At 40.7% G+C, this 25,449-nt stretch overlaps 1 protein-coding gene across 1 annotated transcript; it reads right to left on the bottom strand.

Annotated features, from left to right (window-relative positions):
* Positions 1 to 292: 292 nt before the first annotated feature.
* LOC101854667 lies at positions 293 to 24,502 on the bottom strand. Its single transcript, XM_005107918.2, has 11 exons — positions 24,316 to 24,502; positions 17,528 to 17,606; positions 16,999 to 17,105; positions 15,344 to 15,591; positions 13,221 to 14,702; positions 12,555 to 12,881; positions 11,765 to 11,861; positions 10,471 to 10,633; positions 7,309 to 7,411; positions 1,678 to 1,825; positions 293 to 1,040 (listed from the first exon to the last, which is right to left on the bottom strand). The coding sequence occupies exons 1-11, from the start codon at positions 24,437 to 24,439 to the stop codon at positions 967 to 969; spliced, it is 2,952 nt and encodes a 983-aa protein (XP_005107975.1). The 5' UTR covers positions 24,440 to 24,502; the 3' UTR covers positions 293 to 966.
* Positions 24,503 to 25,449: the final 947 nt, after the last annotated feature.

The following is a 25,449-nucleotide window of genomic DNA, read 5'->3' on the forward strand; positions in this document are numbered from 1 at the left end:
ACACACACACACACACGTGCACGCACATGCACACATAAGTAGGCTTACAATCACATACATAATATAAATGAGCAGCAATATAAACAATAATAATCGTAAGCTAGAAACACACTCAAAGTTATTTTGATGCATGCTCTAAGGTCGTAAGTACACTAAACAAGATAGATGGTTAAGATGGAAGCATTTTGATAGATGATGGTAAAAATGACCTTCTGTATCTTTCTTTGTTACAGATCAGAAGCATGGGTCTTTTACTTCTGACTGATGTTTTTATTTGAGGGAACAAGGGATGTTTGTTGTCTAAAAAGATGGAATTAATTTTCTTAGTGCAAGCTGTTAAGTACAATTCATCCAAGTGGGGGAAAGCTGCTTGAAGCCGAATAACATTTCAGAAAACTTCTACTCTAGGACACTAAATTTAGATGCAAGCAGTCTCCAGTTTAATATATATATCTGTTTCATTTCCTGTAAAAGAGTGTGAGGTTTCTTGAAGTCTAACAAAACTTTCGGATATATCTACTACTATATTTAGGACATTACTTTCATGTACAGCAGCTGATCTAGACAAATCTGTGGGCTCCTTGCCTGACCCTTTTCAGAAAATATCTTCAGACAACAAGCATTATACACGAATGCCAGTCAACTCCATGCTTTTTAAATTTAGATAGAAGGTGACTAAAAATCTGAAACGGCAATCCCTCCCAACCCCCCATGATCGATGAAACTAATCCAACATACCTAGACCTAATTATATCAAGCCTTCCATGTCAATTATTAAAACAAATCGCAGTTTTAAAACAAAAGGAAAAAAAATTGCCAAGAGACAAATACAAAAAGTTCCAACAAATATTTCATAAGTTACAGAAAAGTACACGCAAGATATCACAAAATCTATACAACAACAGCAGCAGCAGCCATCATCACATTGAGGCCTCTTCCTTCTCCGGCAGATTCTCCTCTCAGTTTTCAGAACTTTTTCTCCAGTTTTCTCCTCCGGCGAGGAGGCCGTGGAGCAATGACACTGCGCCCTTTGCTGGACTCTGGCAATGAGAGAAAAATCAACACAATACAGTGTTACTAAAGCCTTCAGCTGTTTTTAGGTCACAAAAAGTTAATACAAAACAATATTAGATAAAATTTCGGCTGCTTTGGGGGATTAAAGTTTATAGAAAACAGTACAATAGAAGCCTTCAGCTGCTCTTGGTGCTAAAAAGTAAAATACAAAACAAGGGTTATATAAAAGCCTGAGGCAGTTCCTGATGATTAGTTTTAGTGTTTTACGACACTTGCAACACAATAAGGTCATATTAGTGCCAAAGATTAGAGGTGTTACAAGGGAGAAACAAACACAAAATAGAAGGAGGGGAGATAACGACAATAGATGTTTGATAGGAAAGAAGGAGCAAACCACACCAGAGCACCCGCCAACCACCCGCTTCCTGAGGACTGAAGTTCGTCCAAAACAGTGTTTTATAAAAGCCTTTGGTTGTTCTTGGCCATAAAAAGTTAATAAAGCTGTTCTCGGATGATAAAAGTTCAATAGATAATACAGTACAGCAGTACAAAAGCCTTCAGAAGAAGAAGAAAAAGAAGAAGAAGAAGAAGAAAAATAAAAAGGAGGAGAAGGAGGAGGAGAAAAATTGTTAGAGCAGAGCATCATGTACGTAGATTTCATACCTCTAGCTGAATACTCTGCAGTGTCAGGAAAACCCAGTGACCAAAAATGTTCCGGAGTGGACGGTGGCCGAAACTTATCCCTGTGCCGAGAACACTCCTTCATTTTCTGCTGCATTTCTTCCTCGGACAGACCAGAGTTCTTGTAATACTGCAGAGTTTAAGTTTTTGAAAGAGTTTTACGGCACTTGCAACACAATTATGTCATATGAATTTTGAAGATTAGATGTGTTACTAGATATTAACATACAAAGAAAAGAACGAGAGATAGGGACAGTGAAGTTTGATGGGAAAGAAGGAGAAAATCACACCAGAGCACCCATCAACCAGCCTTTAATACTGTGGAGAGCATGGTAGATACATTTTGAGTTACAAGAATCACATAATTGCTATGTTGTTGTTGTTGTTGTTGTTAGCGATCCAGTAGCATCTGAGCGTTAACTCTTCTGCATGATGCCATTCAGTAATAGTTGCATGTTTGTTCTAACTGTTGTCTTGAGGAGTAGAGGCAATTAGATGTGTGGGGTAGCTTGGGAAGAAAACATCCCCTTAAATCAGTTAGTTTTCTACAGAAAAACAGATGATGTTCCAATGTCTCTGAGGGGTAGTCACATAGTGGGCAGGCAGCAGACTGCTTTACTCCAATTCGGTTGAGATGTTGGTTGAGGGGTACATGTTGTGTTCTAAGTTGGAAGATTATGGATTGATCTCCCCTCCTCAACTCATTGATTGGATCTTTGACCAGTGGTTTATTCATGTGGCCATACATCCTCCTTCCTGTGGCCCAATCATTCATCCACTCTTCCTTGAGGTTTGACTTGATCATTTGGCAGCAGGTGGTGTAATTCGTAGGAATTTCAGGCTGAGGGAGACTAGCTCCTTTCTTTGCCAGAGCATCAGCTCTTTCATTTCCCGGTATCCCAGTGTGGGCAGGAATCCATTGTAGGACTACTCTGACGTGGTGCCCACTTATCAAGTTATATAGACTCCAAATCAAATGCAATATATATTTGTTCACATCAGTCCCACTCTCAAGTGTCTCTAGTGTTGAAAGGCTGTCTGTAAATATAACGATGTCAGTGGTAGCAAGTGGGTTAGTGTCAAACAAGTAGTTGATGTAGTTTGCTGTGTTGGTGATATCCTGTTGTTCGGCAATGAAATTGGAGCAGAAGGACCCGCTGGAGTTGAAGACTTCTTTTTTTTTCCCACTGGGCAAGTTGATCACTGACCCATATCCAGTGTTGATTGTTGCCTTAAAGGCAGATCCATCAGTGTATGAGTGGATCCATGTTGGTGGATAAGAATCAATTGTTTCAAGGGCAGAATGTTTTAGTGCTACAGGATATGTGTTTTTATTGCTCTTGTCTAAAAGTGTTTTCCTAATTTCTGGCTTTGCTATGGTGAGATGTGGTGGGAGAGTTGAGGGAACTCTTTCCAGAGGTTTTCGTCTTTCAGGGAGGTGATGTTTTTCTTGGAGATTGAGCACAGTGTCAAGTACAGATTTTGTATTTTTTAGTCTTTGATTAGGTTTCCACTTGTCAACAAGGACTCTACTAGGGTGGTTATTTTCTAGCCTTTCAGATCTTTCATATATTTCTAAAGCTGCCTGTTTTCTTCGAGTTTCTAATGGCTCAATATTTGTGTGGATTTCACAGGCCGCAGTCGGTGAGGATCTCATTCCGCCAGAGATAAGACGAAGAGCTTGGTTTTAGATGGTGTCCATCGAGTTCTTTGAAGTTTTACTGCAAAATGTTTTGTACAACAAGATTATGATCAAAAACAGCTCTGGTATATCCCAAATAGAGGCCTCTCAAGGTGTTCTTGTCTGATCCCCAGTTGGTACTAGCAAGTCGTTTGATGAGATTAAGTCTCTTCATAGCCTTCTTCCTGAGGTTGTTGGTGTGTTGTTTCAGGTTGAGCTTGCTGTCAAGTTGTACTCTAAGATACACTGGGTTATTCTCCTTTTTCAAGTTGTTACCATCTATTTTGAGAGGGATTTCTGCATTTGCAAGGTTATAGCTTCTCGTAAAAACAGAGTAGACAGTTTTTTTGCGATATACTTTCATCTTCCATAGATGGCAATAGGTTCCTAGGGAATTTAGATCATCTTGTAGTTTTCGTCTGCTTATTGTTGTCGAGTTTCCAGTGTGCCAAAGGACCAGGTCGTCAGCAAAAAGGGCTTTTTCTGTTTTGAGAACATCTGAAACATCATTGAGGAAGACAAGGAATAAGGTACAGCTGATAGACGATCCCTGTGGGAGTCCTTCCTCCAGTACTGCTTTTGAAGATAGGGTTTCATCCATCTGGGTCTGGATAAGTCTATCTGTAAGGAATGATTTACTCCAGGACATGTTTCCATTGATTCCCATGTTCTGCAGTTTTAAGAGTAGTCCTTTCCTCTACACTCTATCGTAGGCTTGTTGGAGATCCACAAATACAGCCGTTGTCTGTTCCCCTCTTTGAAATCCATCAATGATTTTCTGTGTGAGCCTGAAGAGCTGGTCTTCTGTCCTGCCTTTTGACCTGAACCCTGCTTGACACTGTGATATCAGACCTGAAGACTCAAGCCACCAATAAAGACGAGAATTGAGGATTCTTTCACAGAGCTTGCCAATACAGGACGTAAGTGATATTGGGCGGTAGATTTTAGGGTCCATGGCCTTCTTTCCTTTCTTTAAGATTGGGTTTATAGTAGCTAGTTTCCATGCTTTAGGCAGATTTCCCTCAGTCCATGTTCTGTTGAAGAGCTTAAGAAGTAGCAATTTGGCTTTTTCACCAAGGTTTTGTAGCATCTCATTGTGTACTTTATCAGGACCTGGGCTTTTTCGCTTTTTTAGTTTCTTGATTGCACAGCCCAACTCTCCCTTAGTTAAGAAGTCCTGGAAGATACTCGGTGTCATCAAATCTCTCTCTTTTCCTTTCAGAACACTCTGTAAGCCCCTGTCTAGGTCATTCCTTTTGCTGCTCTTGTTAATGGAGGCAAAATGTTTATTGAAGTGTTCTGCTTTTTTTAACTCGCTGGTGAGAACTTCGGTTTCTGTGTGTAGTGGTTTGGGGTTTTCTTTCCTTTTTTCGCCAGTGAGGTTATTTAGAAGTGTCCAAGCTTCACGTCCACCTTGATGTAAATTGAGTCCCTCACATTTCTGCGTCCAGGCTTCCTTCTTAGATTCCTTGGTGACAAGTTTATTCTCTGCTACGGCCTTTTTGTATCTAATTTTCTTGTCCATATTTTTTAGATCTTTCTCTTATATTCATGTCTGGAATCATTTTTAGTTTTTGTAGCTTTCTCCAAGCCCTCGTTCCAAAAGGGTTTATAGTTGGTTCTGCACCCCTGTGGGATACTCTTCTTTGCAACATCTGAGATGGTGGAGGTGAGTTCACTATTAAGGGCGTCTATACTTTTCTTGTCCAGATCATCCAGTTTAACGGTGTCCTCAGCTGTTTTTCTGAAGAGATCCCAGTTTGCTTTCTTGAAGTCCATTTCCAACGGGTTCTTCTTTTCCTTTGTCTGTGTTTCAGTATACTGATTTTGGTGAGAACGGGACGATGGTCACTAGATATACAGTCTAGCACCTCTTCACTGCAATTGTTGTGTAAATCAGCAGAGACCAAGGTGAGATCTGGTCTGTGGAGGGTCCCATGTCTCCTGTGAAGAAGTGTTTTGGCTGAATCCTCATCTTGAAGAAGGATGAGGTTAGAGGACAGACATAGTTCTTCAATCCTCTTACCTGTGTTGTTTTGGTCAGCATAGCCCCAAAGGGGGGAGTGTCCATTAAGGTCACCAGCTATGACCGTCTTCTTAAAGATAGTGCTCTGTTCCAAGAAGTTCAGAGTGCTACTTGGGGGACAATAGATGTTATAAAGTATGAGCTTGCTGTTGCCATACTACAGGGTGACTTTGTGTGTGTCTGTGGGGTGCCAATTAAGGAGCTCTACTTCACCCTGGATGTCATTTCTGATATAGGTTATAATCCCTTGGCAACCTTCACATTTACATGGATAAGGGGTATACCCAGTGATGTTTATGTCACAGGATGAATGGAGAGTTTCCTGTAATAGAGCAATGTGGACTTTCCTTTCATACAAAATTTTCCCCAATTGTGTTTTCTTCTTGTCCAAGCCACAGACATTTGCCTGAAGAATATTGAAGTCTATAAGCTTCTCTTTTCCGTTACCAGCTGTAGGGGGTGTTTTCTTCTTGTTTTTCCATTTTCTCTGCTTTCTGATTTTCTTTTTCTTCCAATAACCATCCACCAGGCCAGCTTGGTTGCCCACTAAGACCTGGGGGAGACCTTGATTACCGAGGCGGCGTCTCAGCTCGTATGGGATTCTATCATTTGTGAATAGCATCTTAAACTGGTGGTTGTGTGATTTTCCTTCCATCCCGGGGTAGGAGATAAAGCAGTGGCTGTAGGTGCAATGCCACAAACAAAAACCCAACTCCATCACAGAGAGATTGTAAGAAAAATGAATTGGTATGTTGGTGTCTGTTATATTATATTGAGAAGTTGTTTGAGGAGATAAAGAAGAGAAAGACGCTATTAAGAGCATAGTTGCTGTGTGTTGCTGAAATAAAAAAAAAAAAATAATAATAATACGAATAGTAATAATAATACCAATTGGAAGCTAGATTTCCCCCCCTCCTACCCGAGCAACAAAGTCCTCTCATCCAAGAGATGGGGGCAGGGGAAGGCATGGCAGATCCCAGAGGGTAAATGTTGTCAACAAGCAAGACGCAAATGGTCTCTGCACCTTCTCCGCAGTCATAGGGCTCTCCGACATAATTGCTATAGAATGAAAGTTATTTAATTCGATTTTGTTTGAGTTAAGAAAATCCCATTGTCACTGTATAATAACAATAACAGTCATTTAGTCTCTTTCCTTTTTTTTTTTAAGAGAGTAAGGAGAGACACATTGATAAAACAATGATCAATGAAGTAAAGCAAGGAAAAAGAAAAACAGAACTGAGCATACATAATGGATAATTTACTACTTGTTCGTCAAAAATTCCTTTTAAAAATCACTTGTGGGTAAGCCTGTCTTATTGCAAGGGTGACCCTATAGCACAAGCCAATGTAACAACTAGACTGTATACGGTTAGAAGGAGGAAGAAAACCAGCTCAACTTACACATCATGGGTCTCCAAACTACCACCTAAAATAAATCAACCCAGAAAATATACCAATGAGCTTGCTCTGCAGTCATTTTTTTTATTACAGTACAGTAAGTGCAGTTTTTACACATTTACAAGAGACCCAAAAATGAAGAAACAATGCTGTTACCAAGAAAAGAACATTTGCTATAGATAATAAAGACGGTATTATAAAAATTGTATTCTTTAAAATATATTGACTTGGGATGTTCGCAAAGAGTTTGCTTTTTTGGTAATAACATTTAGTTCTCAGGCTCTCCTGTAAAATTATAAAAAATTGCAAATACTGCAGTTGTAAAAATGACCGCAGCGCTATTTGAATGTCACAAGCTGCAGGATAGAAGACGGCAACTTCTTCCACAGACAATACCCTATTAGGCAGCAAAGACCAATCGTTGAAGACCTCCACCATTTTTAACAGGGCATTTGGCTGAGGCCACATGCTTTAAGGCTACTGGATTTAACAAACAACAGCAACATACATCATGGCACTGTTTACAGCTGAAGCCCTGTAGCTTGTTCCTCTCGCTGTGCTTCCTCACCACCTCCACGTGGGCAAACTCACGGCTCTCATCTGCCGGCACCCTGTGGAGACACACCATGCAGGGTTCATTTTACAACAGTCAAACTTGCCCAAGATGGTCATCCATTGTCGAGGAGAAAAGAGGCTGTCTTAGACAGGTGACGTCTTGGACAGTGTTATAGACCTGCATGTGAGCCTCAACCAGATTGCCTGAAAATTTTGCGCAACCCCCCCCCCAAGAGCTTTTGTGGGTGTCATAAGGAAGGACTTCCAAGTAACGAGCGACCACCTCAAAAAACACAATAAAGAAAGAAGAGACCTAACCCTACCCCTACCCCAAAAAAGAACCTGCAACAGGCCTCATGTAAAAAGGCCAGCACAAGTCCAAAATTAAAAAATTAAAAAATTTGAAAAACCACACTCCAAAACAAACAAGGAGCATAATATGGCCTAGATATCTAGATCTAGATTCTACATCTACATTGCTATAATAGGGTTTCATACAATAACACAATAGAATTGGAATGTGAATCCTCCATATAGATCTAGATCTAGTAATCTAAATAAATCTTGTAGAACAAGTGAATAGGAAGGCCTTGAAACTAACTAGAAACCCGCATCCGATTCCCAACAGACGGACTCAGCTGAGTCTAGATTCTAAATAAATAAATAATTCACCCACCTAATGAAATGCTTTTTACCAACATTAATATTACAGCTCAACCTATGATAGGGTTTGACAAAATAGAATTGGAATATGTATCCTCCATTGAGGTCTATAATGATCTATATAAATCTAGAATCTAGATCTAATCTAGATTCTATTAGAACAAGTGGGTCGGACTTGAATGAATCTACACGATCTGAACAATTGAATTAGTATTTTAAAAAAATGAAATTCAAGATAGCCGCTCGAGCACGAAACTGAAAGTAGAAAATTTAGGTCGTCGTCCTTTTTCATATTCGCATTTCTACTCAGGTTCCGACAATAATGTCGGAAACGCCGACGTCGGCAGTCAGCACGAAAACGAAAGTGCCGATAAAGCCGACGGGAGAAAAAGGGGGACTGGCAGCCAGCCAGGCCAGGCATCGAACTATGCACATTGACTGATACAGGTGGGCCTAACGATAGAATCGGCCGGCTCACGGGTCGGGTCGCGACTGTCGGATTTCAGACGATTGTCGGCAAACATGCAGGTCTAAGTGTTATTACTATATTTTTAAAATGCAAAGGAAAAAGTAGGAAATGGTAGTTTGTACTGGTAATTGTCTAGGACAGGTGTCAGTTACAGTAGGTTTGACTGTCAGTAGAAATGTGTTTGTGTTAAAGAGAGAAAATTAATCACAGTTTTTACAACTAGTGATTCATTGTTGTGTTTTGCACCCCTTATGGCACAATTTAGATAATCTAGAGGGTGAGCCCCTTTAATCCTAGCAATGCAAATGAAAAATTTATTTTTCACTTTAACCCCTTTTCATTTGGTATCTAAGAAAGAGTTGTCTATTTTAAGCATTATGCTTTTTTAATTTTAAGAATCGGTTCATAAATTAAAAAGTCATAGGGGTCGTAAAGTGGGGCAAAAATTGGATGACCACATAAAGGAAAATACTCTCAAGAAGTGGGCCACGTAACAACAGATTCTGAAAGAAAATCGACGACATTTTGGTAACTGATTAGAGCGTTTGAACAATCTTGGCTACTCAATGTGTTTTTGTGTGGAGAAATCATTTTTTCCTGTCAGATTTACTTTCAATTTTGTAGTTATTTTGTTATAAATAAAATTTTAGTGTACATATTTATTATTAGGATTTTGAGAAATGGGTGTCGGGATGAGAGCATTTTATTTATAGCATCGTACCACATCATGGGATCTTTAAAGATATGTTGCCAGCAAGATGAAATAATGGCAAACTTTCAATGATGGCTTTAGACCACTCCAACCATAAAATATAATTTAATTCAATCTAACACGTACAATTAAAAAGCTTTCTTTTTTCCGCTGAGACGCGAACACCCCATGGCCAGAGAAGCTCGTCTTGGAACACCCCCATAACCACGTTAAAGGGGAAGAGAGAGAAAAACAACCGGATGCACGCGCCTGCTACTGCCTCTTTTCAAGTGACCAATGAACGGGCTTGGAGTAATAATGTGGGAATTTGTAGGTCATATACATTTGCCAAGTGAGCCCAGGGAAAATGGCCATTCTCCGTGCGAAGCCGCTTTAGACAGGACTAGTAGCGACAAAATTAATGATAAATTCTAAAAACCTACTTGACATAGAACTTTCAAATTTGAGGACTCTATAGAGGAAAGAGAGATCTCTTACGTTCTTGACCTTGAAAACCAAGCTCCTTTTAACTTTCAGAATGCCTGAAACTAAAGTGTTTCCAACACCAAAAATATAGGTTAATTTATGTGTACAAAAATTCCCACATCATTAGTTTGCTTTATTTTCTAATTGAAATTGGTTGCCAAGTTTCATTTATATTTGTGGTCACTGGAGTGTGTCCTTGAGCAAGACACGACAACCCTAGCTCAAATTACAGGGCGCTGCACAGTGGCGACCGACAGTGGCATTGTTAGTAAACTGTTCTGTATTTGTGTAATAGTGTGTATTTATGTATGTATTTATGCATGTATGTATTTACGTATGTACGCATTTATAATTATGTATCTATGTATGTATGCTTGCCATTGTAAAACAAAGTGCCCTTCTGGGACAAATAAAAGTGTAATTTATTTATTTTTATTTAGTTTAATTTATATTGGTCCAGAAATAGAGCCAACTGAGTTTAAGAAAGTTAGTCATCTAAGTTCCAATCCAGTCCAAAAATACACCCACAAATGGAGATCAAAATTTCGCCACGTACATGTGCTCGATTGGCATTGCTACTTTGAATCTGAACAGAAAAGTCCAAGAGCCAAGAGTAACAATAAATTTCAAGGGTACAGTAAAGTTAAGATCAAATATCCAGTAAAAGTTAAAATGTACCATACAGTAAAGTTAAAGTTAAAATATACAGTACAATTATAAAAGTATGCTGTAAGGTTCAAGCGTACAACTCAGATTCAATTGTTGGGGAAAGGTCAAGTATATCGTGAAGTTCCCGGGATGTGTACCTGTCAAAGCTGTCAAACACAGACTGAGGAGGAGCAGGGCTTCTGACACTTCCACCAGACTTGTCAGCCTCTCCGTCATCAACATCATCTTCCTCATCCTCTATGACTTTCACATCAACACATTTCACAAGGGTGTCACTCTTGCCGCTGGCTTTGAAAGAACCTGATGAAAAAATATTAATATGACATAAAATTAAAATACATTACTCCAGAGGTACCAACTGAAAAAGAAAGAAATACTTAACTTTGCAAATCCTGTGAAAATGCTAGTGCAAGGACTCCGAATTTACAGATGATATTATCTACATGCATCATGTATCAAGAAGTTGGGCAAAATCTGGATGATTTCAGATATCCAGATTTATCAGGAAAATCGGCACCTCAGACACAGCAAACTGTTTAATGATTCTGTGAAAACTGCATTCATTGTAAACTTATAACATCACCATCAACACAATTTAGATAATTCAGGACACAGGTTTCTCTGCTTGTCAAGACCATCCCCAACTGAGATTGACACAACATCTGAGGAGAAAGACAGACTCTCAAATATAAAATACACTTGACTTTCCCACTTGGGAATTGAACTCATTTTTTTAGTACAATGCCAAAAAGCCTAACTACAACACCACATACACTGATATCTTTAATCCGATCCATTGCAAAAGCACAGTAAAAAATTTTAATAGCAGAATTCACTCCCTCATGTATGTCCTGGCTCCAGCCTGTATTTGATGAAGGAAGAGGCTAGCTGTACTTTATGACGGCTAGAAATAAACTACTTGCGCCGCATTGAAATCTTTTGTTTTGCTTCATTTCCACTGTTTATTTTGTTTGTACAAGTAAAGAAAAGCGCATCAACACGATAACGGTAACTTGGTGCAAGGGAATAGCACAATGGCTAGACAGAAACAATAACGGTGAAGAAAAGAAGAAGGACTTACCAGTATTGCCCTCCAGCCACCTGTCTCCTTTATTGTTTGTCTGTCAAAACAAATGCCCACTGTTTGCGGTTCAAGAGCTCTTTTCTTAATACAATAGGTTAGGCCAGGGACCTAGCACAAGTCACTAACCTGACCTCGCTTATCATAACGATACAGGTCTTGTTACTGCATGGCCCACAATGCTTAAAAGCACGCTCAGCTGGAAAACACAAATCTTTTACACCACATAAGATGTAAGGGTGTATTTTACTATTTTACAAGCGTAATAAGCAGTGGCATACAAATGGTGTAAAAAAGACGGAACAAAATATTGACAGAAACCATAAACAATTGGCTTGAGCAGCACTCACCTCTCAAATACCGTGAGGGCAGCTGTTGTGAATCTTTGGCCAGAGACAGTAAGTTCCTTGAAGCGTACGACAGGCTACTGGCAAACTGGGACCCCATCTGTTATTTTAAAAAATAAATATACCTGCTGACTCTTTAAAAAAACAAAAACACCCCCCCCCCAAAAAAAACAACCCTTGACCAGTGTTTGATGTTTCAGAAGAATACTGCATGCATCAAACCAGAGGATCTCTTTCTTCTTAATTCCACTTTGTAATTTCCACTAAATTCCTTGTAGTACAAACACAATATATTCCATAAATCACAATAACACACACTGAACATGAAGCTTGGAATTATTACAGAATTTACAGAGATTTTTAAAAAGTAACAAACTCCATAAAGTTGCTTGATAAGCAAACGATTCAAATAATGCTATCCTTAATCTACATGATGGAAGTTACAAGTAGAAAATAAAAATAAAAAGCAGGATAGATGCAGGCAGGGGCCGGAAGGGGGAGAAGGAAGAGGGGAGTTATTAAAAAAGACCAAAGTCCAAGGCAAAATAAAAAAATATTTTTGCAATTTATCACTCAACATGTTCAACACTCATCACACCATTACAGTTTCAACAAAAGAAATGGAAAATTTGATTCTTTTATTACTTTCAAACAAAGTGCAAGGTTTTTCTAAGATGTAGCCTGAACACAGGAGGCAGGAGGACAAACAAATAAAAAATCAGAACTGTTGTTCAGATTTATGCCAGTGCCTGTCATACAAATCTCAAGGTACAAACACATCAAATTGCAATACCTGTCCAGGAAGACTCTGTTGAGGACTGGGAGCGATAGTTTCATCCTCCGCATCACTGTCGTCATCTTCAGCAACAACAGCTTCATCATTCTCATCTTCAACAACTTCCACTGTGCTGGTTCTGACTCTCACATTTACAGCAGGCACCGTCCTTTTGGGAACACTTTGTAATGAGGGCAGGGTGAAAAAATCTTCATCCTCATCAGATTCTCCATCGCCAGTGGGTTCCCCAGTATTGGTGCCAGTCTGAAGAAGATTGGGGGCAATAGTCTCGTCAAAGTTAGTGCCAGCCTCTGAACGTTCTTGGTGGACGTTTTTAATAGCGGCCTGAAACGGGAAAGGAACAACGTGGCTTTTTTTTTTAGAAATGTCTTATTATAATCCAACTTAAGTTTTTCACTTGAAAAGTAAAAAAAAAAAGCCACACACACCCAAAACAGCCACGGAAAGTGATTTTCCGATATAACTGATTTAAAAATAACAACACTGAGAAAAGAAAAGATCAGCTTAAAGACTTTACCCTTTACAAGAAGAAAATCTTGTACACATTTGATGATAGGTCCCAGGATTTACGGCTAGTTCAACAGCAAGCCTAAGAGGTTTTTTTTGTGGATAAAACAGAACACCACACAACACACAAGAAGGCTAAGAATTTTCAAAACTTACCTGCCTGGTTGCTGCCACCCCACTCTTCCCACGTGCAACTGACCCTTTTTCACAAGGTAGCTTAGACTTAGCGCCGGGGGAAGACAAGATGGAAGGTGACCTTTCTTGAGATTCCTTTTCTTGTATCATGGAAACTGTGTGTTTGGTTTTGCTCGCAAACAAATCTTTTTTGGCACTTTTTACTGAAGTCACATCACGTACCAACTTGTGAGGAGAAAACTCTGGTAGATTTGGAGATCTTTCCTTAAGTTTAAGCAAGTCCGCTCTGCCCAGATTTTTAGTTTTTACTGGGCTTTTGCAGACATCAGCACTTTTAACAGGGCTAGCGTCCTCCACGGTGATCACTGTATCTAGGTCACTGCTTTTATTGCCTCTACTCCTAGATTTTTTTGTTTTAACACGGTGATCGATTGATTCATCTACATCATTCTGGGAAGCTGGACAGTCCTGCAGAGACCTTTGAATGGCTTCATCAAACTCCTCCTGCTCTTGTTCATTCAAATCTTCTGCTCTACATTTCATTGTCCCCTTTTCCACAAATGTATGGAAGGCTTGGGTCATAGTGGATTGTCTTAAAGACTTCTCGGGAGACACATTTTCTTTCAAGTTCGTTCCTCTGTGAAGATCATTCTTTGCCGTTAAATTATTACCCACACGCAAAAGGGCTGGATCTGGACTATTTGGCGCAGGTCTTCTCTTTTGAAGAGCAAGGCTGCTACTTCGGCGAGGAGTGGCAGATTTGTCTTTAGACACTTTCACTTCATCGAATATTCTTGGCGAAGTACTTGCTGGTGTCTCCGGTGTTTTCATATCTGAGAGATTTGGAGTTATTGTGACATTTCCTTCCACACTCGCCCTCAAACTGCTGGGGCCCCTCTGTACTACAGGGGTCGGCTCTTTGAAATGGCCTCCAGGGGGCGTTGACTTCACTCGTCTGGTGTGAACAGGAGCAGAAATGAAATTGTTTTGCATTTGCGCAAGGGTATCTTTATCTTCAGCACCACCAGTGTGCAGATCCGAAAAAGACGAAACAGAAACAGATGGAATGACGCAGTCTGAAGGCTTAGACTTTGAGGCAACTCCTATAGAAGTGTCACCCTTTTTAGTCTTAGATATCCTTCCTTCCTCCCTTTGAGGTCTCAGCTCTTGACGCAAACAGGCATCCGTCCCAGTCACAGTCTTGTGGGACATTTGCCCTTCCTTCCCATCATAATCCTCTTCTAAGTCAGACTCTTCTGCCTCTTGAGACAGTGCTCCTTGCTCAACGAGAGCATCTAAAGCGAGGGTTTCTGGAACGACCAAATCGTGCATCTCCGTATTAAACTGTCGGGCCTCGACCTCCGTCTCAGGAACAAGGATCGACTGCAGGTCCAGCTGTGTTTGGGTGGGGTTCACCACTTTGCTCAGAAAAGTTTCTCCATCGCTTTGTTTCTTTTCTCCTGGTGTGGGGGACACTTTTGCCTTCTTGGCATCTGGATGCTCCTGGGGGACAAAAGAGAACGAGGATGGATCATCATTTACCATTTCATACAAAAATGGAAGCCTGGAACAAGCTAGAGCAGTCGAAATTGTCCAACACAGCCACTTATAGAAAAGGAGAAAAGTGATTGCCTTAAACTAGTAGACATCTTATCTTGGGCAGTGTTGTCATAATATTAAGTAAGATGCAAACGAAAATGGGAAGTGGTCATTTGTACGAGTGACTATTAGAGCAGGTGCAACTGTATACGTACTCACACATGATACTGTGATACATCTCGATTAAAGCAATACTATTACCTAAGCAGACCCTAAAACACACAGAAACACCCCCAGCTTCCTGGAAAGCATACAATGTGTACAGCCAAATAAGCCCTCAAACACCAACAAAATTATTTTTAAGATCTTTCGCTGTCATGGTTATTCCCACCTGGGTGAAGTGCGGATAATTTCTGTAAAATAACTTTCCCAAGGACACAACATCAGGGCCCTCATAGGGTTCAAACCTATAACCTTTTTGTTGTGAGCCCACTAGACCACAAAAAGTTTATAAAAAATCACATCCTATATCAACAAAGCCTGAGCCATATGTAATGGAAAAAAAGTATTAGCTGCTTGCATACACAAAAAGAAAAGCACAATACCTCATAACGAGAGCGTCTCTTTCTCTGCCTGGGCAACTGTAGTTTAGTGTGCTGTTTACGCAACGTAACGTCAGAACGAGAGACAGGGGTTTCTATCCGGTGGGTGGTCCCAACTGGTTCACAACCTTCGTATGTTTCAGAGGTATCCTCCAACAAGGAATGTCCATCTTCAGAAGTTAAGGTTTCATCTGTGGGGATGGAAAAGCTCCCACCATCCACTTCTTCCCCAAGAGTGCGAAGTCTGTTTTCTGAAAGAGAAAAATGGTAACAAGGTATGACCATTAGTTTCTGACAATTTTTTTCATCGTTTTCCCAGACAACTATGCATATAAGAAAAAAGTCCAAGAGAGAAAAATAAAACAAAAACTGTCACATTCCAGAAGAACCCATTCTATCATTATTTTCATATGTTGTTGTTGCTAGCGATCCAGTAGCATCTGAGAGTTAACTCTTCAGCATGATGCCATTCTGTAATAGCTGCATGTCTGTTCTAATTGTTGTCTTGAGGAGTAGAGGCAGTTAGATGTGTGGGGTAGCTTGGGAAGAAAACATCCCCTTAAATCAGTTGTTTTCTACAGAAGAAAAGATGATGTTCCACTATCTCTGAGGGGTAGTCACATAGTGGGCAGGCAGCAGACTGCTTTACTCCAATTCGGTTGAGATGTAGATTGAGGGGTACATGTTGTGTTCTAAATTGGAAGACTATGGATCGATCTCCCCTCCTCAACTCATTCATTGGATCTTTGACCAGTGGTTTATTCATGTGGCCATGCATCATCCTTCCTGTAGTACCTGTGGCCCAGTTGTTCATCCAGTTTTTTTATTTTCATTTACTGTTGAAATTATCGACACTGTCATCCAATGTCGATGTTGATGAGAAAAGTGGTAGTCTTAGACAGGTGGACGCTTAGGAGTGTCATTACAATACATGAAAAAATGCCGGAAGTGGCTGTCTGTACAGGTGATTGTCTTAGACTGGTGGCTGTTAGAGCAGGTTCCACTGCATTTGATCAATACATGTGAACCACATATTAGATCTCTATGAATCAGCTATAACAAAACTGTCAAATCCAGCACCAACAAGAATGCAACAGAAGAAATTATCATCATCATTGCTTTTCTCACCCTGCACCAGGGTATAGGCCACGGACAAACACTTTCCACCTTTCTCTATCGCGGGTTAGCCTCTTGATGTTAGTTTTTCCATGTCTTCCCACTTTTTGTACATCAAATTCCGTGATTCTTCTCCAGGTTCCATGTGGAACAGAAGAAATAATCCTAATAAATTCCTACACGTAGCTACCTTCACTTGCTCAGAGTCAGAAGCCATACTTTTTTATATTTTAATGACAACTGAAACTTAGCCCAGCCACAGAGAGAAAAATGAATAGCACTAAGGATCTATTCCAAAACTGACTGCACAGTTTGTGTGCATTGACAGATTGATTGTCCGACTAATATCGAGAATGATAAAGAAGTTTAAATTTGAAATTCATTGTCATTGTATTCTGAAAGACTGCCCACAAGTTAGAAATCTGATAGTGCAAGTTAGTTCATACATTGTCAGGCGTTTGTGTGTGTATACTTAAAATAGCGATGTAAAGAAAGAACAAGGAACCAAAAAGACAGACAGACTTTTATATTGCACTGCTCACCTAAGTGCTTGATAATTACGTTCTTGTCCTTTAGTCGGCTGTGGAAATGTCTCTGTAGAGTTTTGTTCATTTCTTGAAGATGAACACAAGACTGGCAAGAAGAAGGGCTGTGGATATAGAGATAAAAAAAAGTTTTCATGACACTCGGTACACAAGCTTTATTTCAACACTAAACAAATATCTATTTTTACAACGTAAAAATACAAACAGCAGTAGAGGGTGTACCAAACTTTGTTGCACAACAACATGAAAAATGAAAGAAAACATGCCCAATTTCAACAAGGCTAGTACTGCAACTTAAAACATGTCTTACATGTAAAGCGTAGAACAGAGGGGAGCTCTTGAAACTGTAAAATTAAAACAAACAAATCATTTAAAAAACTCTAGCCCACCTAAATTCCAATTCAAATAACACACAAGAATTTCATCATCTGATGAATCAAATAATACCATTTTTTATTTTAAATATAACGACCCTATTTATTAATTAATATATCATTGTTGTTGTATAATATACTCTAAGCCATACCTTACTGCAGATTGATTCTGGACTTGACACTTCAGCTTTTCATGAGCCTCTGTCACCACATCCAGTTTTGACTTTAAGTCTGAAATTGACAACAAAAACAAAGAAAAAAACATTCAAAATCATCTCTCTTTTTTTTTACATAGACTGTCTATAGACTATAAAAAAATCTATAGCCAGTATTGCGATTGATACTGTCAGTGGCAGTGGGTAGTGAAGGGCTTACAGGCTTGAACCCCTCCACCCTCCCCTCAACTCTATCCCTTGATAAACAAAAGTTTCTTAAATTATAACAAAATAAATAGTTGGAACTGTTATATAACGATCACATGCAATGGACAGAGTGATCAACTTTACGTCTTGCTCATTTATCCAATCAGTGTTGTCACTGCTCACAGCTATAGTAACCTAATAGATGTCTTTAAGGCTAAGCAAAGAATTTAAAACCCATTCACATTCCCACGGCCCGTTTTAAATGAAACTCTTCTTGTAAAAAGGTAATAGAAGATTTGAAAAAAAAAAGAACACATATAGGGCTCATGTTTTCCTAGCCTTGACAACCAATGGGGTGAAAGTATGGGAGACACTTTCCGCCAGTGACACAGCATGGGTCTCAACTCAGAATTTTTTAAAAGGAGGAACTTTCCATATGATCGCGACAGAAGACACCTTTTTTGCAAAACACCCATTATTAATAGTTTAACCCTAGAAAGCTGAAATAAAAACCATCAATTTATCAAAGCAAGGTTATTTAATACCAATCTGTTGTGTTGGCTGGGACTGGGGTTAGCGAGTGCATAAAAATGGCTCTGGCTGAAAGATTACATGCATGTCAGTAAGGCACCTTTTGCCTGGTTTCGTCTGAAATACAAATACTTAGGCATTGCGAACTAAAATTTTATTTACAATTCATTCAGCCATCCTTATTTTAGAACTGCTAGCCTGCCAGTGGATGACAAAGGCTAGCAAAGACAACTCTGTACAGAAACCGGCAGTAGACAACGGGAAACCACTGCTGTAATATCCCAAGAATAGTCATCATGGAAAAGCACATGAGCCCAATCCTGAAAAATAGCAATATCTCAATGAACACCAAAGCGAAAGCTCTGAAATGCTAGGTTTGGTCAACCCTTCTATATGGCTGTGAATGCTGGACAATCACTAAAGACAGTGAAAATAAAATAGAAACAACAGAAATGAGGTTTCTTAGGAGACTGCTAAGTGAGTATCGTGGAAGGAAAAGAAATCAAATGAGGTAGTGCTTGATGAAGCCCACATGGGACGCCCAATGTTAAAAACAATCAGGAAACGACAAATGCAATTTTTGGAACACATAAATAGACAAGGGTCTTGAACACCTAGCTGTCACTGGCAAAACTGAGGGCAAGCGAGGCAGAGGAAGGCCCAGAACAACATACTTGGGGAACCTAAACAAATGGGTTACAGGGAAAGACCAGGGAAACATAGCTTTTTAGAGAGCATCCGAACAAAGGAATGAATGGAGAACCATGATCGCTGATGTTTGTCTCAAATCTGGCACTGGATGATGATGAGCCTGCCAGTGTAGCCGTACTTCCCTGGAAGCGCACGCAGGCCCTATAAAGTGCAAGAGCCGGGCTACCCGGGAAGCGCGCAGGCCCTGAATGTATAGGGCTGACCTACTTCGACCTGTAAGCGTGTAGGCCCTCAAGGAAAGGGCATAGACGCTGACCTTTTTCAATGGAAAATTTCAGCATTCCTCATACAGATCAATGGAAAATGACGTAGTAAATCGGCGCTGATCATGGCGTTAGACGCGAGACGCACAGTCTGTGACGTCGCCTACTGGTGTCGGTACCGGTACTGGGGGTTCTCGGCACTACCGACACCGGATTTCACCAGTACCGCCCAGCACTACTATCCTGCTATTAAGTACGGCTAGCCTGCCAGTCTAGCCGTACTTATTTTAGGCCCATACGGAGAGTCTACGTACACCGTAACTGGGCACCTAGCCTCAATGTCTACGTACACGGTAACCGGGCATGTAGTCTCCATATCTACGTACACGGTAACTGGCAACCGGGCACGTAGTCTCTCTATCACGTACTACGTACACGGTAACCGGACAGTCCAGAACTCCCAAGTTCAGTTTGAGTTTTTGTCCCCCAGTGTTGCCTTCATCCCCACCCCTCCCCCGGCTGTACCTTTAAAAAAATCAATCCCCCCCCCCCCATTCCAGAGCCCTATACTTCGCAGCGCACAGACTTTGAATAAACTTTGGTGACCCCTTCACAGGTACTCACAATGTGACGCGCCCGCACAGGTTCACTGACCAGTCACGATGGCGAGCCCAACAAGACGCTTGTACGACTTTCTTTTTTTTCTTCAGCAAGTGACAGCACAGGACAAATATTGATATAATTATTTTCATTCCGGTTACCGTACGTAGCCTAGATACTGAGACTAGAATCTAGGTGCACGGTTACCGTATACGTAGATACTGGGACTAGGTGAGACTAGGTGCCCGGTTACTGTGTACACTGAGACTAGGTACCCAGTTACCGTGTATACGTATTAGATCTAGAAACCTGTTGAGTATACAGGTCTTAGTCTTCTTTTTCTTTTTTTTTGTTTGATACAAGTGTTTTACGGCGCTCGCAACTGTCATAAGAGCACGCGGGACACACCTAATACTTTTAGTTGGTAGGAAATTTTGAATTTTGCCCGGGTGGCGGCCGAAGCCTACTATCGATTTTAGACACCAAGGGATCTTTAACTTTAATGTGCGCAACTTGCACACGGGCCCTCCGAGATTTTTCGCCCTTGTCCGAGAAGGCTAGGTGTAGATCTAGGGGTGTGGCAGAAAGACAGCTGTAAGGAGTCAAGGAGTAGCAGGAGCCCAGAGGAGGGGGCAAAGGAGGTGAAAGGGTGGGGGCAGAAAGAGGAGACGAAAGCAGACGAAAGAATATTGCTAGAGAGCAGGAAAGGAGGTGAAAGGAGACAATTTTAGAGAAGAAACTTTTTCTGTCGCTACCCGGATTCGAACCTGGGACCTTTGAATGAGAGGCACCTTAACCTCTAGGACTCTAGGCCACGAGAGCCCCCCTCTTAGTCTTCTAGATCTAGTAATTCAGACATGCCGTAAAACGTAGAAGACGCATCTTTCTGATTGGCTGCTAATTTTAGGCCTACTACGATGTTATCACTTCCTGGGATACCCACATGGAACGACATGTTTTTGGTAACATTTCGGATTTCCTAAATCTAGAATCTAGATCTACCCCCCCACCCTCCTACATTCTTCATCACTGATATATATAGAATCTACATGATTTAAAAACAACTTCAAAGCAGAGCTCTACAAATACAAATTTTATAATTTATTTGGCTAGTTATTCGCACAGGGTGTGTGAATACTATGGAATTGTATTCGCACAGGGTGTTTGAATACTATGAAATTATATTCGCACAGGGTGTGTGAATTTATATAACTACAAAATATTATTGGCACAGACAGGGTATTTCAAAAAAAGGATGGAAATTATCTAGATTCTAGATCAAGCATTTCCTCATTTTTCCTTTTTTCATCCTCTTTCGCGAAGAGACAAAGATCATGGGATAGATCAAGAAATCTAGATCTAGATCTAATTCTAATTGTGCAATACGATACAACCCCCCCCCCCCCTCCACCAACTCAAATTAAAATTCAAGTTGTGTATTGTGTTAATGATAATGACTCAAATCTCTCTTTTTTCATTTTTTTTCTGTTTTCCTTGCGCTATAGAGAGAGAGAGAGAGAGAGAGAGAGAGAGAGAGAGAGAGAGAGAGAGAGAGAGAGAGAGAGAGAGAGAGAGAGAGAGAGAGAGAGAGAGAGAGAGAGAGAGAGAGAGAGAGAGATATGAGTGCATGCTTGTTACTTTAAATTGACCCTAAACAAGTTGTACTTGATCTAGATCTAGATCTATCTAATCTGATCTAGATCTAGTGTCCAGTTGTTTTAACATTTAAAGCCTTTGCCAAAAGGTGGGATACCCGGGTGTGACAAACGAGGTCCAAAATCAAGGTAGGCTCGACCCTGTGCGAATAAAATGAATGAAGTAACTATTCGGACTCGAGTCTGAATATGAAAAAATGTTATTCGGACTCCCGACTTCCTGTGACTCGTGACTCCGGCTTCCTGTCCTGCCTCACTCGTGACTCGCCTCAGGCTGGGTAGAGACCGGGATCGCTTCGGGCAAAATGGCGTTTTGTGCAGGAGCCTACTTTTTATCTTATGATGAATTTGAGGCCGGCCTGAAAAGATATAGCGCTTTTAATAAATGTTTATTTGCCAAGAGGTCATCAGAAGCAATTAAAGATGGCTCGTTAGCGTGTGTCGGGGTCGGATTGACGGCCTGCACACGTGTGGCTGTGTGCGTGTCGGGGGGGGGGGGGGGGGGGCACTATCGGTCCGGGCGTTGAACGCATCAGTCTTTTTTCCCCCGGCAACTGATCAATATTACAATAATAAGCTAGTCTTAACGTAGATCTAAGCAATGAATTGTGCGCTGTTCTATGGAATCAAAAGTTGCCGTATGTTCAGCTCTACACAGCAACACAACTTTTTCTTGGTAAAAAATCGAGATGACACAGGCATGTGTGTATTTGAACGAATCTTGAAAAAATGTTATTCGGACTCGAGTCCGAAAAACGACGGCCTAAAATGAAATCTTATGCATGCGCAGTGCACACCCGGTGACGTGTGATAACCACTTCCAATTTATTTATGGGACTGTTGGTCAGTCGGGAAGAGGAGAAGAGAAAAAAAAAAAAAAATGTCCGGGACCAGGATTGAACTGCTCCTAAAATCATTGCATGACTTCAAACGCAGACACACTGACGGCCATCAGAACTTCCGAGACAGACTGAGACAGTGAGAGCAAGGTAAGCATTTCACTTCCATCTTTGGTGCCATATCCGCGGTTGGCTATTCTCATCCGGGGTGAGAGTAGAAATACGATCGACCTCTCACCCCGGGTGAGACTTGCGACCGTAGGCTATTCTCACCCGGTTTGAAACAAGACCTGTTTTTCCTAATTTCGGAATACTTTCTATCGATGTGGATGATCAAATGGATAAAGGCAAAGAAAAGATTACGTTATAGCACAAAAGTAAGCTAATTTTATCGACTACAAAGATGCTATGGCTAATTCACTTTTCGAATCGAGCCGAACAACGGGGGTCCCATTTTGTTTTGCCCGGAAGTTCTCGCAAGATCTACTCCTCCCCTCTTCTCTCTCTGTCTCTTTCTGAATACTGTCTGTCGGTGTGGACGATCAAATTGACCAAAACAAAGTTAAAAAATGATGTTAAAACACAAAAGTAAATTAATTTGGTTGTCTACAAAGATGCTACGGCTATTTAACTTTTCGAATCGAGCCGAACTACGCGGGTCGCCATTTTGTTTTGACTGGAAGTTCTCGCGCTACTCCTCTCTCTCTCTCTCTCTCTCTCTCCACTGCCCACAGACAAAATTTGAAAATTGTACGCTTTTAGTAGGCTACACAGTTGTAATGGAACGTTTGTTCACGGCACAGAATTCTACAATTTTTCTGTTATCACAGTGTAGAATTCTGTGGTTTAGGGTGAACGCAAAATTTGTTGGCCTAGATCTAGGCTATAACGGTGAACGCGCACCGGGTGAGAATAGCCAAAAGACTCGCCTGCACTATTCTCATCCCGGGTGACCGAGGCAGGCCACCTCTATTCTCACCCAGAGGGAGAATAGTGCAGGCGAGTCTTGTGGCTATTCTCACCCGGTGCGCGTTCACCAAATTTTGCGTTCACCCTAAACCAAAGAATTCTACACTGTGTGTGAGGAAAAATTGTAGAATTCTGTGCCGTGAACAAACGTTCCATTACAACTGTAGCCTACTAAAAGCGTACAATTTTGTCTGTGGGCAGTGGAGAGAGAGAGAGAAAGAGAGAGAGGAGTAGCGCGAGAATTTCCGGGCAAAACAAAATGGCGACCCGCCTAGTTCGGCTCGATTCGAAAAGTTAAATAGCCGTAGCATCTTTGTAGACAACCAAATTAATTTACTTTTGTGTTTTAACATCATTTTTTAACTTTGTTTGGTCAATTTGATCGTCCACACCGATAGACAGTATTCAGAAAGAGACAGAGAGAGAAAGAAGAGGGGAGGAGTTGATCTTGCGAGAATTTCCGGGCGGGTGAGAATAGCCACTTTCCTGCATAGAGGTGGCCATACTTAGAAGATGTAGTCACGTGATCAGAGGGGCATCATGGTCTGACGTCAAACAAAATGGGCGCCTACCTAAAAATAGTTGGCGCTTTTTCGGTAGTTCCCACCCCGCAATTGTTATTCACGGGTTTTGGCCCCAAGAGTAGGGGGGTTTCAGGGGGGCTTGCCCCCCTGACCTAACAAAAATAGGAAGGGGGGTTTCAGGGGGGCATGCCCCCCCTGAATTTTACCACAATTTAATGTTTTGCTATTGTTAGGTTTGATATCTTAGCTCATCGCGCATCAAAAGTATAGATCTAGATCTAGAATCTAGATCTAGATGTAGGTCAGGCTCAAATAAAAGGGGGGTGGGAACTACCGATAAAGCACCAAAATAGTTTGCGTCTTTCTACGTTTAAGCGCATGTGTAATTCAGTAGCCTAGACCAAGAGTAAGAGCCAAGGACAAGAGTACTTGTTACAACACAAGTTATAAGTACAGTACAGTTGAGTGTAAGTTGTAAGAGATTTTTATCTAAAATCTAGATCTAGATAGATTATCTAGAATCTACATTCTAGATATTAGATCTACCTGCAACAATATCTTTGTGAATATAGAACACATGCTTCAGAGCGCTGGTCAGCGCATTCGTTTCATTTTTTCCTGACGCTGACATTCTCCTCCTTTCTAAGTTCTTAGAATCTGTTACATCCATCTTATTTTTTTCATTCTCATTCTGTTTCCGCCATTCAAACGTCCCTCTCTTTGCTTCTTGCACGAAAAAGACGGAGAAAAAAGAAAAGAGAGCTCTCCTCAGAAGGAAGGGAAAAGAAAATCATTACATAATTGTGCCAGACTTTTATCTGCCTAAAGTTTATAATCAACAGTAGGAACAAATTGATTGGCGTTATACGCTTATATTCCTTTTTTTAAAGAATTCTTAGGAGAAATTACAGTTCAAACATTAATTATTTTTCTACGATACACAAATTTAGTTAAAGTTTCTTTTTGTTTTGTTATTGATATTTTGTGTGGATTATCTTCATATTTTGTGCCAAATCGGTACTATCGTTCTTTTACAACAAAGTAAAAAGAACTAATTACAACTAGAGCTCTTTGTTCAACAAAAATAAAATCATCTACCGGAAGTAAGCAAACCAAGGCATCCAGCATCCATCCATTCATCAAATTTCAAGATGGCGATGAACAAGAGAGGAAACGTAAGTGACGCGACAGAATGACTTTTTAATGGAACGTCCCTATTTTTATCACGCGTTTCTTATTTGAGAGATTGAGTCTAGATTATTTAGATCTAGATCTACATGTTATAAAGTACGCAGTGGCTACATTCATGGCGCCGTGAACGTAGCTTGCAGGCTACGTTCACGGCGCCCTGAATTTGAAGAATGGAATGCCTGCCTGAATGTTGACGTTGTTAAAGTAGAAAAGTACAGCAATTTACGAATGATCGTCTTGCTCACTTCACCCCCTCCTACCCTTTTCTCTTCCCGCCTTGGCCTTCTTTCATTCTCCTTTCTTTCTTCGAACAACTTTTATTTTCAAATTTATTGTCAACAAGCGTTGCCGGGTTCGCACACGGGAAGGGAAGAGGATCGAAGTCGTGTTCCTCCGCATGCTCAGCGAGCAAGGCCTTGAGGCTTGTCTTGTTGTTGACGGTAAGATTGTACTTTACCGGACCACCGGTCGGAACTACTTTCGCTGTGG

Source organism: Aplysia californica, unplaced genomic scaffold (genome assembly GCF_000002075.1).
Source record: "Aplysia californica isolate F4 #8 unplaced genomic scaffold, AplCal3.0 scaffold00642, whole genome shotgun sequence".
NCBI classification, from domain to species: Eukaryota; Metazoa; Mollusca; class Gastropoda; order Aplysiida; family Aplysiidae; genus Aplysia; species Aplysia californica.